The 17840-nt window shown below is 36.9% G+C and overlaps 1 protein-coding gene and 1 long non-coding RNA gene across 2 annotated transcripts; both read right to left on the bottom strand.

Annotated features, from left to right (window-relative positions):
* Positions 1 to 10069: 10069 nt before the first annotated feature.
* Positions 10070 to 11231, bottom strand: LOC127918870 (uncharacterized). The gene is made up of 3 exons (XR_008101152.1): positions 10788 to 11231; positions 10285 to 10341; positions 10070 to 10134 (listed from the first exon to the last, which is right to left on the bottom strand). It is a non-coding gene; the product is annotated as an uncharacterized LOC127918870 (long non-coding RNA).
* A 4397-nt stretch (positions 11232 to 15628) lies between these two features.
* LOC127918869 (zinc finger protein OZF-like) lies at positions 15629 to 17591 on the bottom strand. Its single transcript, XM_052502146.1, has one exon. The coding sequence runs from the start codon at positions 17464 to 17466 to the stop codon at positions 16279 to 16281; it is 1188 nt and encodes a 395-aa protein (XP_052358106.1). The 5' UTR covers positions 17467 to 17591; the 3' UTR covers positions 15629 to 16278.
* Between the last annotated feature and the right edge of the window lie 249 nt (positions 17592 to 17840).

Here is a 17840-nt window from a genome sequence, read left to right as displayed (position 1 = left end):
TAGATGTCAGAGATGGAATAATTAGATGTCAGATATATATTAATTAGATGTCAGATACATAATTAGATGTCAGAGATATATTAATTAGATGTCAGAGATATATTAATTAGATGTCAGAGATATATTAATTAGATGTCAGAGATATATTCATTAGATGTCAGAGATATATCAATTAGATGTCAGAGATATATTAATTAGATGTCAGAGATATATTAATTAGATGTCAGAGATGGAATTAGATGTCAGAGATATATTAATTAGATGTCAGAGATGGAATTAGATGTCAGAGATATATTCATTAGATGTCAGAGATGGAATTAGATGTCAGAGATATATTAATTAGATGTCAGAGATATATTAATTAGATGTCAGAGATATATTAATTAGATGTCAGAGATATATTAATTAGATGTCAGAGATATATTAATTAGATGTCAGAGATATATTAATTAGATGTCAGAGATGGAATTAGATGTCAGATATATATTCATTAGATGTCAGAGATGGAATTAGATGTCAGAGATATATTCATTAGATGTCAGAGATATATTCATTAGATGTCAGAGATGGAATTAGATGTCAGAGATGGAATTAGATGTCAGAGATGGAATTAGATGTCAGATATATATTAATTAGATGTCAGAGATGGAATTAGATGTCAGAGATATATTAATTAGATGTCAGAGATATATTAATTAGATGTCAGAGATAGAATTAGATGTCAGAGATATATTAATTAGATGTCAGAGATATATTAATTAGATGTCAGAGATGGAATTAGATGTCAGATATATATTAATTAGATGTCAGATACATAATTAGATGTCAGAGATATATTAATTAGATGTCAGAGATGGAATTAGATGTCAGAGATATATTAATTAGATGTCAGAGATGGAATTAGATGTCAGAGATATATTAATTAGATGTCAGATACATAATTAGATGTCAGATATATATTCATTAGATGTCAGAGATGGAATTAGATGTCAGATACATAATTAGATGTCAGAGATATATTAATTAGATGTCAGAGATATATTAATTAGATGTCAGAGATATAATTAGATGTCAGATATATATTAATTAGATGTCAGAGATGGAATTAGATGTCAGAGATATATTAATTAGATGTCAGAGATATATTAATTAGATGTCAGAGATGGAATTAGATGTCAGATATATATTAATTAGATGTCAGATACATAATTAGATGTCAGAGATATATTAATTAGATGTCAGAGATGGAATTAGATGTCAGATACATAATTAGATGTCAGAGATATATTAATTAGATGTCAGAGATATATTAATTAGATGTCAGAGATATATTAATTAGATGTCAGAGATATATTAATTAGATGTCAGATATATATTAATTAGATGTCAGATACAGAATTAGATGTCAGAGATATATTAATTAGATGTCAGAGATATATTAATTAGATGTCAGATATATATTAATTAGATGTCAGATACATAATTAGATGTCAGAGATATATATTAATTAGATGTCAGAGATATATTAATTAGATGTCAGAGATATATTCATTAGATGTCAGAGATATATTAATTAGATGTCAGAGATGGAATTAGATGTCAGAGATATATTAATTAGATGTCAGAGATGGAATTAGATGTCAGAGATATATTAATTAGATGTCAGAGATATATTAATTAGATGTCAGATACATAATTAGATGTCAGAGATATATTAATTAGATGTCAGATACAGAATTAGATGTCAGAGATGGAATTAGATGTCAGAGATATATTAATTAGATGTCAGAGATGGAATTAGATGTCAGAGATATATTAATTAGATGTCAGAGATATATTAATTAGATGTCAGATACATAATTAGATGTCAGAGATATATTAATTAGATGTCAGAGATATATTAATTAGATGTCAGAGATGGAATTAGATGTCAGATATATATTAATTAGATGTCAGATACATAATTAGATGTCAGATATATATTAATTAGATGTCAGAGATGGAATTAGATGTCAGAGATGGAATTAGATGTCAGAGATATATTAATTAGATGTCAGAGATGGAATTAGATGTCAGATATATATTAATTAGATGTCAGATACATAATTAGATGTCAGATATATATTCATTAGATGTCAGAGATGGAATTAGATGTCAGATACATAATTAGATGTCAGAGATATATTAATTAGATGTCAGAGATATATTAATTAGATGTCAGAGCTATATTAATTAGATGTCAGATATATATTAATTAGATGTCAGATATATTAATTAGATGTCAGAGATATATTAATTAGATGTCAGATATATATTAATTAGATGTCAGAGATGGAATTAGATGTCAGAGATATATTAATTAGATGTCAGAGATATATTAATTAGATGTCAGAGATGGAATTAGATGTCAGAGATGGAATTAGATGTCAGAGATATATTAATTAGATGTCAGAGATATATTAATTAGATGTCAGAGATATATTAATTAGATGTCAGAGATATATTAATTAGATGTCAGATATATATTAATTAGATGTCAGAGATATATTAATTAGATGTCAGAGATATATTAATTAGATGTCAGAGATATATTAATTAGATGTCAGTGATATATTAATTAGATGTCAGAGATATATTAATTAGATGTCAGAGATATATTCATTAGATGTCAGAGATATATTAATTAGATGTCAGAGATATATTAATTAGATGTCAGAGATATATTAATTAGATGTCAGAGATATATTAATTAGATGTCAGATACAGAATTAGATGTCAGAGATGGAATTAGATGTCAGAGATATATTAATTAGATGTCAGAGATGGAATTAGATGTCAGAGATATATTAATTAGATGTCAGAGATATATTAATTAGATGTCAGATATATTAATTAGATGTCAGAGATATATTAATTAGATGTCAGATATATTAATTAGATGTCAGAGATGGAATTAGATGTCAGAGATATATTAATTAGATGTCAGAGATGGAATTAGATGTCAGAGATATATTAATTAGATGTCAGAGATATATTAATTAGATGTCAGATATATAATTAGATGTCAGAGATATATTAATTAGATGTCAGAGATATAATTAGATGTCAGATATATATTAATTAGATGTCAGAGATATATTAATTAGATGTCAGAGATATATTAATTAGATGTCAGAGATGGAATTAGATGTCAGATATATATTAATTAGATGTCAGATATATTAATTAGATGTCAGATATATATTATTAGATGTCAGAGATGGAATTAGATGTCAGATACATAATTAGATGTCAGAGATATATTAATTAGATGTCAGAGATATATTAATTAGATGTCAGAGATATATTAATTAGATGTCAGATATGGAATTAGATGTCAGAGATATATTAATTAGATGTCAGAGATATATTAATTAGATGTCAGAGATGGAATTAGATGTCAGAGATATATTAATTAGATGTCAGATACATAATTAGATGTCAGAGATATATTAATTAGATGTCAGAGATGGAATTAGATGTCAGATACATAATTAGATGTCAGAGATATATTAATTAGATGTCAGAGATATATTAATTAGATGTCAGAGATATATTAATTAGATGTCAGAGATATATTAATTAGATGTCAGATATATATTAATTAGATGTCAGATACAGAATTAGATGTCAGAGATATATTAATTAGATGTCAGAGATATATTAATTAGATGTCAGATATATATTAATTAGATGTCAGATACATAATTAGATGTCAGAGATATATTAATTAGATGTCAGAGATGGAATTAGATGTCAGAGATATATTCATTAGATGTCAGAGATATATTAATTAGATGTCAGAGATATATTAATTAGATGTCAGAGATATATTAATTAGATGTCAGAGATATATTAATTAGATGTCAGAGATGGAATTAGATGTCAGAGATGGAATTAGATGTCAGAGATATATTAATTAGATGTCAGAGATGGAATTAGATGTCAGAGATATATTAATTAGATGTCAGAGATATAATTAGATGTCAGAGATATATTCATTAGATGTCAGAGATGGAATTAGATGTCAGATATGGAATTAGATGTCAGAGATATATTAATTAGATGTCAGAGATGGAATTAGATGTCAGAGATATATTAATTAATGTCAGAGATATATTAATTAGATGTCATAGATGGAATTAGATGTCAGAGATATATTAATTAGATGTCAGAGATATATTAATTAGATGTCAGAGATGGAATTAGATGTCATTAATTAGATGTCAGAGATATATTAATTAGATGTCAGAGATATTAATTAGATGTCAGAGATGGAATTAGATGTCAGATATATATTAATTAGATGTCAGAGATATAATTAGATGTCAGAGATATATTAATTAGATGTCAGAGATGGAATTAGATGTCAGAGATGGAATTAGATGTCAGAGATATATTAATTAGACGTCAGAGATGGAATTAGATGTCAGATATATATTAATTAGATGTCAGATACATAATTAGATGTCAGATATATATTCATTAGATGTCAGAGATGGAATTAGATGTCAGAGATGGAATTAGATGTCAGATACATAATTAGATGTCAGAGATATATTAATTAGATGTCAGAGATGGAATTAGATGTCAGATACATAATTAGATGTCAGAGATATATTAATTAGATGTCAGAGATATATTAATTAGATGTCAGAGATATATTAATTAGATGTCAGAGATATATTAATTAGATGTCAGATATATATTAATTAGATGTCAGATACAGAATTAGATGTCAGAGATATATTAATTAGATGTCAGAGATGGAATTAGATGTCAGAGATATATTAATTAGATGTCAGAGATATATTAATTAGATGTCAGAGATATATTAATTAGATGTCAGAGATATATTAATTAGATGTCAGATATAGAATTAGATGTCAGAGATGGAATTAGATGTCAGAGATATATTAATTAGATGTCAGAGATGGAATTAGATGTCAGAGATATATTAATTAGATGTCAGATATATATTAATTAGATGTCAGAGATATATTAATTAGATGTCAGAGATATATTAATTAGATGTCAGATACAGAATTAGATGTCAGAGATGGAATTAGATGTCAGATACAGAATTAGATGTCAGCGATATATTAATTAGATGTCAGAGATGGAATTAGATGTCAGAGATATATTAATTAGATGTCAGAGATATATTAATTAGATGTCAGAGATGGAATTAGATGTCAGAGATATATTAATTAGATGTCAGATGTATATTAATTAGATGTCAGAGATATATTAATTAGATGTCAGAGATATATTAATTAGATGTCAGAGATATATTAATTAGATGTCAGAGATATATTAATTAGATGTCAGAGATATATTAATTAGATGTCAGAGATATATTAATTAGATGTCAGAGATGGAATTAGATGTCAGAGATGGAATTAGATGTCAGAGATATATTAATTAGATGTCAGAGATGGAATTAGATGTCAGATATATATTAATTAGATGTCAGAGATGGAATTAGATGTCAGAGATATATTAATTAGATGTCAGAGATGGAATTAGATGTCAGAGATATATTAATTCGATGTCAGAGATATATTAATTAGATGTCAGAGATGGAATTAGATGTCAGATATATATTAATTAGATGTCAGAGATGGAATTAGATGTCAGAGATATATTAATTAGATGTCAGAGATATATTAATTAGATGTCAGATATATATTAATTTGATGTCAGAGATGGAATTAGATGTCAGATATATATTAATTAGATGTCAGATACAGAATTAGATGTCAGATACAGAATTAGATGTCAGATATATATTAATTAGATGTCAGAGATATATTAATTAGATGTCAGAGATATATTAATTAAATGTCAGATACTAGAATGTCATTAGATGTCAGAGATATATTAATTAGATGTCAGAGACTTTCTAATTAGATGTCAGGATATATTCATTAGATGTCAGAGATATGGAATTAGATGTCAGAGATATATTAATTAGATGTCAGAGATATATTAATTAGATGTCAGAGATGGAATTAGATGTCAGAGATGGATTATTAGATGTCAGAGATGGAATTAGAATGTCAGAGATTATTAATTAGATGTCAGAGATATATTAATTAGATGTCAGAGATATATTAATTAGATGTCAGAGATATATTAATTAGATGTCAGAGATATATTAATTAGATGTCAGAGATATATTAATTAGATGTCAGAGATATATTAATTAGATGTCAGAGATATATTAATTAGATGTCAGAGATATATTAATTAGATGTCAGAGATATATTAATTAGATGTCAGAGATATATTAATTAGATGTCAGAGATATATTAATTAGATGTCAGAGATATATTAATTAGATGTCAGAGATATATTAATTAGATGTCAGAGATATATTAATTAGATGTCAGAGATATATTGAGATTAGATGTCACTAGGATATATTAATTAGATGTCATTGAGATATATTAATTAGATGTCAGAGATATCATTAATTAGACTTTCTACATATATTAATTCTGTCAGGATATATTAATTAGATGTCAGACCATATTAATTAGATGTCAATGTCATAGATTAACCACTAGATGTCAGAGATATCATTCATTAGATTTCTACACCACTATGGAATCTCTCCCGACAGTCAATGTCATATATCCGACACCACTAATCTCTCCCAGACTAGTCAATGTCATTGAGACTTTCTACACCACTATGGAATCTCTCCCGGACTAGTCAATGTCATTGAGACTTTCTACACCACTATGGAATCTCTCCCGGACTAGTCAATGTCATTGAGACTTTCTACACCACTATGGATTAATTAGAATGTCATTGAGACTTTATTACCACTATGGAATCTCTCCCGACTAGTCAATGTCATTGAGACTTTCTACACCACTATGGAATCTCTCCCGATGACTAGTCAATGTCATTGAGACTTTCTACACCACTATGGAATCTCTCCCGATAGTCAATGTCAGAGACTTTCTACACCACTATGGAATCAATGTCATTGAGACTTTCTACACCACTATGGAATCTCTCCCGGACTAGTCAATGTCATTGAGACTTTCTACACCACTATGGAATCTCTCCCGGACTAGTCAATGTCATTGAGACTTTCTACACCACTATGGAATCTCTCCCGGACTAGTCAATGTCATTGAGACTTTCTACACCACTATGGAATCTCTCCCGACTAGTCAATGTCATTGAGACTTTCTACACCACTATGGAATCTCTCCCGGACTAGTCAATGTCATTGAGACTTTCTACACCACTATGGAATCTCTCCCGGACTAGTCAATGTCATTGAGACTTTCTACACCACTATGGAATCTCTCCCGGACTAGTCAATGTCATTGAGACTTTCTACACCACTATGGAATCTCTCCCGGACTAGTCAATGTCATTGAGACTTTCTACACCACTATGGAATCTCTCCCGGACTAGTCAATGTCATTGAGACTTTCTACACCACTATGGAATCTCTCCCAGACTAGTCAATGTCATTGAGACTTTCTACACCACTATGGAATCTCTCCCGGACTAGTCAATGTCATTGAGACTTTCTACACCACTATGGAATCTCTCCCGGACTAGTCAATGTCATTGAGACTTTCTACACCACTATGGAATCTCTCCCGGACTAGTCAATGTCATTGAGACTTTCTACACCACTATGGAATCTCTCCCGGACTAGTCAATGTCATTGAGACTTTCTACACCACTATGGAATCTCTCCCGACTAGTCAATGTCATTGAGACTTTCTACACTACTATGGAATCTCTCCCGGACTAGTCAATGTCATTGAGACTTTCTACACCACTATGGAATCTCTCCCGGACTAGTCAATGTCATTGAGACTTTCTACACCACTATGGAATCTCTCCCGACTAGTCAATGTCATTGAGACTTTCTACACCACTATGGAATCTCTCCCGGACTAGTCAATGTCATTGAGACTTTCTACACCACTATGGAATCTCTCCCGGACTAGTCAATGTCATTGAGACTTTCTACACCACTATGGAATCTCTCCCGACTAGTCAATGTCATTGAGACTTTCTACACCACTATGGAATCTCTCCCGGACTAGTCAATGTCATTGAGACTTTCTACACCACTATGGAATCTCTCCCGGACTAGTCAATGTCATTGAGACTTTCTACACCACTATGGAATCTCTCCCGACTAGTCAATGTCATTGAGACTTTCTACACCACTATGGAATCTCTCTCCCGGACTAGTCAATGTCATTGAGACTTTCTACACCACTATGGAATCTCTCCCGGACTAGTCAATGTCATTGAGACTTTCTACACCACTATGGAATCTCTCCCGGACTAGTCAATGTCATTGAGACTTTCTACACCACTATGGAATCTCTCCCGGACTAGTCAATGTCATTGAGACTTTCTACACCACTATGGAATCTCTCCCGGACTAGTCAATGTCATTGAGACTTTCTACACCACTATGGAATCTCTCCCGGACTAGTCAATGTCATTGAGACTTTCTACACCACTATGGAATCTCTCCCGGACTAGTCAATGTCATTGAGACTTTCTACACCACTATGGAATCTCTCCCGGACTAGTCAATGTCATTGAGACTTTCTACACCACTATGGAATCTCTCCCGGACTAGTCAATGTCATTGAGACTTTCTACACCACTATGGAATCTCTCCCGGACTAGTCAATGTCATTGAGACTTTCTACACCACTATGGTCAAGACTCTCTCCCGGACTAGTCAATGTCATTGAGACTTTCTACACCACTATGGAATCTCTCCCCCGGACTAGTCAATGTCATTGAGACTTTCTACACCACTATGGAATCTACTAGTCAATGTCATTGAGACTTTCTACACCACTATGGAATCTCTCCCGGACTAGTCAATGTCATTGAGACTTTCTACACCACTATGGAATCTCTCCCACTATGGACTAGTCAATGTCATTGAGACTTTCTACACCACTATGGAATCTCTCCCGACTAGTCAATGTCATTGAGACTTTCTACACCACTATGGAATCTCTCCCGGACTAGTCAATGTCATTGAGACTTTCTACACCACTATGGAATCTCTCCCGACTAGTCAATGTCATTGAGACTTTCTACACCACTATGGAATCTCTCCTGGACTAGTCAATGTCATTGAGACTTTCTACACCACTATGGAATCTCTCCCGGACTAGTCAATGTCATTGAGACTTTCTACACCACTATGGAATCTCTCCCGGACTAGTCAATGTCATTGAGACTTTCTACACCACTGATGGAAACCACTATGGAATCTCTCCAAGAAAGAAAAGGCTGGACTAGTCAATGTCATTGAGACTTTCTACACCACTATGGAATCTCTCCCGACTAGTCAATGTCATTGAGACTTTCTACACCACTATGGAATCTCTCCCAGGACTAGTCAATGTCATTGAGACTTTCTACACCACTATGGAATCTCTCCCGACTAGTCAATGTCATTGAGACTTTCTACACCACTATGGAATCTCTCCCGGACTAGTCAATGTCATTGAGACTTTCTACACCACTATGGAATCTCTCCCAGACTAGTCAATGTCATTGAGACTTTCTACACCACTATGGAATCTCTCCCAGACTAGTCAATGTCATTGAGACTTTCTACACCACTATGGAATCTCTCCCAGACTAGTCAATGTCATTGAGACTTTCTACACCGATTTCTGCTGTCAGGTTGTCTGTCATGGACAAGGATGCCCCCTGACCCAATGACTGGTTTATGACACAGATCCTGAAAAATGTCAAGATGGGCATCAGATGGACCAGATCACCTCAACTCTAGAAGACCTGGTTTATGCAGATGAACCTGCTCTCCAGCAAGAAAGAAAAGGTTGACAAGCTCAAACACATCCCTCCAAATTGGTTTGAAAATCAATTAAAGAAAACCAAAAGCTCATGAAGAAAAAACCCATAAAACAGACACATCCGTTAACACGGTCCAGTGTGGCTCAGTTGGTAGCAGCACGTCGCTTACAATGCCAGTGTTGAGGGGTTGATTCCCACGGGGGACCTGTACGAAAACATATCACTGCTGTAAGTCTCTCTGGGTTTGATTCCCACCTGTACGAAAACATATCACTGCTGTAAGTCTCTCTGGGTTTGATTCCCACCTGTACGAAAACATATCACTGCTGTAAGTCTCTCTGGGTTTGATTCCCACCTGTACGAAAACATATCACTGCTGTAAGTCTCTCTGGGGTTGATTCCCACGGGGGACCTGTACGAAAACATATCACTGCTGTAAGTCTCTCTGGGTTTGATTCCCACCTGTACGAAAACATATCACTGCTGTAAGTCTCTCTGGGGTTGATTCCCACGGGGGACCTGTACGAAAACATATCACTGCTGTAAGTCTCTCTGGGTTTGATTCTCACGGGGGACCTGTACGAAAACATATCACTGCTGTAAGTCTCTCTGGGGTTGATTCCCACGGGGACCTGTACGAAAACATATCACTGCTGTAAGTCTCTCTGGGTTTGATTCCCACGGGGACCTGTACGAAAAACATATCACTGCTGTAAGTCTCTCTGGGTTTGATTCCCACGGGGACCTGTACGAAAACATATCACTGCTGTAAGTCTCTCTGGGGTTGATTCCCACGGGGACCTGTACGAAAACATATCACTGCTGTAAGTCTCTCTGGGTTTGATTCCCACGGGGGACCTGTACGAAAACATATCACTGCTGTAAGTCTCTCTGGGGTTGATTCCCACGGGGGACCTGTACGAAAACATATCACTGCTGTAAGTCTCTCTGGGGTTGATTCCCACGGGGGACCTGTACGAAAACATATCACTGCTGTAAGTCTCTCTGGGTTTGATTCCCACGGGGGACCTGTACGAAAACATATCACTGCTGTAAGTCTCTCTGGGTTTGATTCCCACGGGGGACCTGTACGAAAACATATCACTGCTGTAAGTCTCTCTGGGGTTGATTCCCACGGGGGACCTGTACGAAAACATATCACTGCTGTAAGTCTCTCTGGGTTTGATTCCCACGGGGGACCTGTACGAAAACATATCACTGCTGTAAGTCTCTCTGGGTTTGATTCCCACGGGGGACCTGTACGAAAACATATCACTGCTGTAAGTCTCTCTGGGGTTGATTCCCACGGGGGACCTGTACGAAAACATATCACTGCTGTAAGTCTCTCTGGGGTTGATTCCCACGGGGGACCTGTACGAAATCATATCACTGCTGTAAGTCTCTCTGGGTTTGATTCCCACCTGTACGGGGACCTGTAAAAACATATCACTGCTGTAAGTCTCTCTGGGTTGACTACAGATTCCCAAAACGGGGGACCTGTAGAAAACATATCACTGCTGTAAGTCTCTCTGGGTTTGATTCCCACGGGGGACCTGTACAAAACATATCACTGCTGTAAGTCTCTCTGGGTTTGATTCCCACAGGGGACCTGTACGAAAACATATCACTGCTGTAAGTCTATATATACTACAGCAAGATAATGACCCAAAACATACCTCCTGTCAGAACTACCTTAGAAGAAAAGAACAAGACGGTAGCGGTAACCATCGTTGACAGAGGAAGAACAATGATTCCAAGCACCACCCTCCCTTCGAAGCTTCCAGTCTGTTATTCTGGAAGAATTTGTTCTTAACTAGTTAAATAAAGGTAAAAAATAAAATACAAAATTCGAACTCAATCAGCATGACGGAGTGATCTCCAGCTTTGTCCTCGTCAACACTCACACCTGTGTTAACGAGAGAATCACTGACATGATGTCAGCTGGTCCTTTTGTGGCAGGGCTGAAATGCAGTGGAAAAGTTTTGGGGGGATTCAGTTAATTTGAATGGCAAAGAGGGACTTTGCAATTAATTGCAATTCATCTGATCACTCTTCATAAGATTCTGGAGTATCTTCAAATTGCCGTCATACAAACGGAGGTAGCAGACTTTGTGAACATTAATATTTGTATCATTCTCAAAAAGTTTGGCCACGACTGTACATAGGTATTCCTTTTGTCCAGATGTGAAAGGGCAGTGTTGAGTGCAATAGAGATTGCATCATTTGTGGATCTGTTGGGGCGGTATGCAAATTAGAGTGGGTCTCTGATCTGATGAAACCAAGATCAAACTCTTTGGCCTAAATGCCAAGCGTCAGGTCTGGAAGAAACCTGACACCATCCCTACGGTGAAGCGTGGTGGTGGCAGCATCATGGTGTGGGGATGTTTTTCAGCGGCAGGGACTGGGAGACTAGTCAGGATCGAGGGAAAGATGAACGGAGCAAAGTACAGAGAGATAGTTGATGAAAACCTGCTCAAGAGCACTCAGGACCTCAGACTGGGGCAAAGGTTCACCTTCCAACAGGACAACGACCCTAAGCACACAGCGAAGACAACATAGAAGTGGCTTTGGGACACGTCTGATTGTCTTTGAGTGGCCCAGCCAGAGCCCGGATTTTAACCCGACCGAACAACTCTGAAGAAATCCTGAAAATAGCTGCACAGCGACGCTCCCCATCCACCCTGACAGATCTTGAGAGGATCTGCAGAGAAGAATGGGAGAAACTCCACAAATACAGGTGTGCCAAGATTGTAGTGTCATACCCAAGGTGGCTTGAGGCTATAATCACTGCCAAAGGTGCTTAATATAATAATAATAATATATGCCATTTAGCAGACGCTTTTATCCAAAGCGACTTACAGTCATGTGTGCATACATTCTACGTATGGGTGGTCCCGGGAATCGAACCCACTACCCTGGCGTTACAAGCGCCATGCTCTACCAACTGAGCTACTGCTTCAACAAAGCACTGAGTAAAGGTTCTGAATACTTATTTAAATGTGATATTTCAGTTTTAATTTTAAAATGCATTTGCATACATTTCTAATCCTGTTTTTTGCTTCGTCATTATAGGGTGTTTTTGTGCAGATTCATGAGGAAAACCTCCCAATTGAATCCATTTTAGAATATTCCAGTAAATTCAGGAAGTAAACTGAAAATTCCAATTCTCTTCTATGGTTTTCAATGAGGAAAATGTGGAATTTGGTTTACTTACTGAATTGACTGGAAATGAAATGGAATTTACTCCAACCCTTGTTTTACTACAAATCTGTCAACGTCATCATTTAGTCAATCGATGTTATAATGCATAAAGCTCACAGATGTGATTGTTCTCATTCAGAGTAAATTATTCTAATTGAATAAAACAGAATTAAACAAATCAATTGTATTATGCACCTGAATAACTTCAACAACCTGGTTGATTCTCTGCTCAACAACACTGACTGTGAATCAATCTGGTTGATTCTCTGGTTGATTCTCTGCTCAACAACACTGACTGTGAATCAATCTGGTTGATTCTCTGGTTGATTCTCTGCTCAACAACACTGACTGTGAATCAATCTGGTTGATTCTCTGCTCAACAACAATGATCGTGTCAAACTTTGTTTTGTATCCAGGCTGTCACTTCTGTCATCAGCTACTAACACCAGTGCTGCACCTTTGTCCTTGTCCCTGGATGACGGATTCCTGCTCCCTCTTCCATAGTGAGAACACTGATGGCTCAACATGGTTTTCTGAGAGACTGGATGACGGCTTCCTGCTCCCTCTTCCATAGTGAGAACACTGATGGCTCAACATGGTTTTCTGAGAGACTGGATGACGGCTTCCTGCTCCCTCTTCCATAGTGGGAACACTGATGGCTCAACATGGGCTTCCTGGTTATGAAAGAAAGTGTGGTGGTCAATGGTAGCCTCTCCCATTGTTTGAAGCAGTTGTAGTCTTTGTTGGCATGTATCCAGACCCCAGAATGGTAGTAGAAAGGAGCCTGTTCCCCGCATGCTTCCTCACAATCATTGTCTGGATCGACCACTCCCCCACCTGACCACAGGACCAGTATTGCTGTCTGATCTTCATTCCTACAGCCTTCATCACCATCCCTGGAGTCTCTTCACTGTCTGATCTTCATTCCTACAGCCTTCATCTCCGTCCCTGGAGTCTCTTCACTGTCTGATCTTCATTCCTACAGCCTTCATCACCGTCCCTGGAGTCTCTTTACTGTCTGATCTTCATTCCTACAGCCTTCATCACCATCCCTGGAGTCTTTTCACTGTCTGATCTTCATTCCTACAGCCTTCATCACCGTCCCTGGAGTCTCTTCACTGTCTGATCTTCATTCCTACAGCGTTCATCACCATCCCTGGAGTCTCTTCACCGGGTAAGTATAGATAGTATAAGAAACCTCTCCCATTCTACTTGTCTATTATCTTTGTTTAGAAATAGTCATTTTATTGAAATGGTAGGACGAGGAATGTCAGAGTCTGGAATATAAATATATACAATTTGTTTAAAATGTATATGATGGTGTGTATATGAATATAAAAGGTGTGTACAGCAGTAGTTATATAGGATGAGCCTTGACTAGAATACAGGGTGGAGTACTGGGTGGTAGACGGCTAGTAACAGTGACTAAGTTCAGGGCAGGGTACTGGGCGGAGGCCGGCTAGAGGTGACTATTTTACAGTCTGATGACCTGGAGATAGACCACACATTAACCACACAATAGGTATTGTGGTGTCAGAATCATGTTATGGGTATGCTTGTCACCGGCAGGGACTGGGGAGTTTATCAGGATCAAAAGAAATATGAAAGGAGCAAAGTGTAGACTTTGTATAGGCACTGTTCAGCCTGAACTGTGGAGTGACCCCATAAAATGGGATATCAGCCAACTCAGTGACAACTACAGAATAGAACAATGTATAGTTTACACAAATATTAGTCTCTTAGCTCTTATTGCAGGACTTTGACTGTGGTACATCACCTCCCCAGTCAACCTATTATGTGTATTGAAAATTCATATTGAACAGCCTTACCTATAGAGTAGCACCACCACCCATCAGCCCATTCTCTTCTTGATGTCAAAGCTGCAGTGTATTGTTGCTATAGGAGTTTATGATGAATAATTATATTTACTTCAAGACACACTAAGATGTCACCATACTATTCATTTAAAGCCCCTCTGTCAGATATAAATCATCAGAGTGGGAAACCAACTGACATGGAAACAATGGAGCAAATGTATCACTATTAGAGGGGTGTATTATGACATCAGATAGAACTAGTCAGACATTCCAAATCAGGCTTCATCCACATCATGAAGGTGGATATTGATCCAACCATTTCGTTTGACATGGTGGGGACTTTTTGTGTCAGTAAAAATGTATAAGCGAGAAATGGAGGTGGAAACTCCTTTATGAGCAAATATTTATATAATAACCATCACATCTTAGTTAACTTGGAGTCACATGATGATATGTTGTGTGGTCCTCCCATGTAGTTTATTAGGCTACAGATGAAATAAGTTATGAACTTCACAGGGTGGTGAAAGTGCATGTGATGCATGGTTGGTTGCCATTTGACGAATAAAATAATAATCCTCATCATTTGGGTAACAACGTTTATTCAACCAGTGGGAGGTTTGTAAATGCCACCAGGAAAGTCGAAAGAGGAACTCTTCATTGAGACAATAATACACAGCAATCTGTGGGAGAGTTGTGGTGGATATTATAAAATAAGGATCTGCTGGAGTCCAAGTCAAACAAAGATTCTTTATTTCTGAGCTCAGAGAGAATAACAGAGTTACACAGTGCGAATTACTGAAGTATTGAGTGATTAGCACATATCTTTATAGTTTCCTGTTCCTGGGAGGGACTTTACAGGTGCAAATTGGTTTGCAACACAGGATGATACTCCCAAGAACAGGAGCTTATAATAGGACAGTTTCACAAGGTTAGTCACATAGTCAGTTATGTGGACACACAAACAATTAACGTTTTCCATTACAGAGTCTGTGAATATTTTCATTTCATTAAATCATCAGTGGGCCACAATGCAAATGTCAACAATGGAACTAATGCATCACATCCAAATATCACTTGATTATCTGTAGTGCTGGAGGAATGGCACACCCAGATAAACACACAAAGAGTTTTAAAAAAGGACAATTTAAAACAAGGAACCTGATCTCCTTTATATTAAAACTGACATACTCCATATTCAATTAATGTTTTCACAGTCTGAGCTTTTCTAAGCCTTCTCCTCTGTGTGCAGTCTAATGTGTTCTTTCAGGCTTCCTAAATGGGTAAAAGCTTTGCACCCTGGGAGGCTTCTGCCCTGTGTGTATTCTCTCATGTCGTTTCAGCTGAAACACTTTCCACATTTGGAGCAGTGGTAAGGCTTCTCTCATGTGTGTATTCTCTCGTGCCGTTTCAGCACCTCCGAATGGACGAAACACTTTCCACATTGGGAGCAGTGGAAAGGCCTCTCTCCTGTGTGTATTCTCTCATGAGCTTTCAGGTATGCTTTCTGGCTGAAACACTTTCCACATTGGGAGCAGTGGTAAGGCTTCTCTCCTGTGTGTATTCTCTCATGAGCTTTCAGGTGTGCTTTCTGGCTGAAACACTTTCCACACTGGGAACAGTGGTAAGGCCTATCTCCTGTGTGTATTCTCTCATGTTTTTCCAGGTATGCTTTCTGGCTGAAACACTTTCCACATTGGGAGCAGTGGTAAGGCTTCTCTCCTGTGTGTATTCTCTCATGAGCTTTCAGGTGTGCTTTCTGGCTGAAACACTTTCCACACTGGGAACAGTGGTAAGGCCTATCTCCTGTGTGTATTCTCTCATGTTTTTCCAGGTATGCTTTCTGGCTGAAACACTTTGCACATTGGGAGCAGTGGTAAGGCTTCTCTCCTGTGTGTATTCTCTTGTGTTGGTTCAGGCATGTTTTCCGTTTGTAACTCTTTCCACACTGGGAGCAGTGGTAAGGCTTCTCTCCTGTGTGTATTCTCTCGTGTTTGTTCAGGTATGCTTTCTGGCTGAAACACTTTCCACATTGGGAGCAGTGGTATTGCTTCTCCCCGCTGTGTATTCTCTCATGAACTTTCAGGTTTGCTCTCTGGTTGAAACTCTTTCCACACTGGGAGCAGTGGTAAGGCTTCTCTCCTGTGTGTATTCTCTCATGTTGTTTCAGGTTTGCTCTCTGGTTGAAACACTTTCCACATTGAGCGCAGTGGTAAGGCTTCTCTCCTGTGTGTATTCTCTCATGAGCTTTCAGCTCCCCCGACTGGTTGAAACACTTTCCACATTGGGAGCAGTGGTAAGGCTTCTCTCCTGTGTGTATTCTCTTGTGAGCTTTTAGGTGTCCTTTCTGGTGAAAACTCTTTCCACACTGGGAACAGTGGTAAGGCTTCTCCCCTGTGTGCATTTTCTCATGTTGTTTCAAGTCCCATAACCGGTTACAACCCTTTCTACAGTGGAAGCACTGGTGTCGTCTTGTTAGTTTGGACGTCCCTGGCTCTGGTTCCTCCGAGTCTGGTCTTTCTCCTGCCAAAGACAGTGTTATTTTTAAATAGAGACCCAAATGAAACCACATGATAAAACAACCTTGCTACGAGGGTAAATCCTAAATCCGATCTCTCAATAACCTGAGGCCAGTTTTAACAATCTTAGTGTGATTTTAAAACAAATGTAGAGCTTCCTGGTAATTACTGATATGTTTACATTACTTATTCATCCTGTTTTACAAGTCAGAACACAAAAACTAGACAGTTCTAGGACACAGAAGACACAGACGTCGCTGGATTCCAATTGAACAGGTGGTTCTAAATATATAACTTTCATAGCTGTATGATACAGAATGTGACCTACACTTCCTTAAACATAAAATAACTAAAGAAGTAATTTTGTGTGGAAGTCCAAAACTTGTTTTTACGTCACAGATACAAAGCACATCAGTAACATCTCCCC

The sequence above is a fragment of the Oncorhynchus keta genome, unplaced genomic scaffold (assembly GCF_023373465.1).
Source record: "Oncorhynchus keta strain PuntledgeMale-10-30-2019 unplaced genomic scaffold, Oket_V2 Un_contig_15132_pilon_pilon, whole genome shotgun sequence".
NCBI lineage: Eukaryota > Metazoa > Chordata > Actinopteri > Salmoniformes > Salmonidae > Oncorhynchus > Oncorhynchus keta.
This window is presented reverse-complemented; position numbering and strand designations above follow the sequence as displayed.

What these genes read in the sequence shown, in the direction of transcription:
- LOC127918869 (XM_052502146.1), bottom strand. Translation starts at nt 17,466, where the DNA reads ATGTGGTTTCATTTGGGTCTCTATTTAAAAATAACACTGTCTTTGGCA.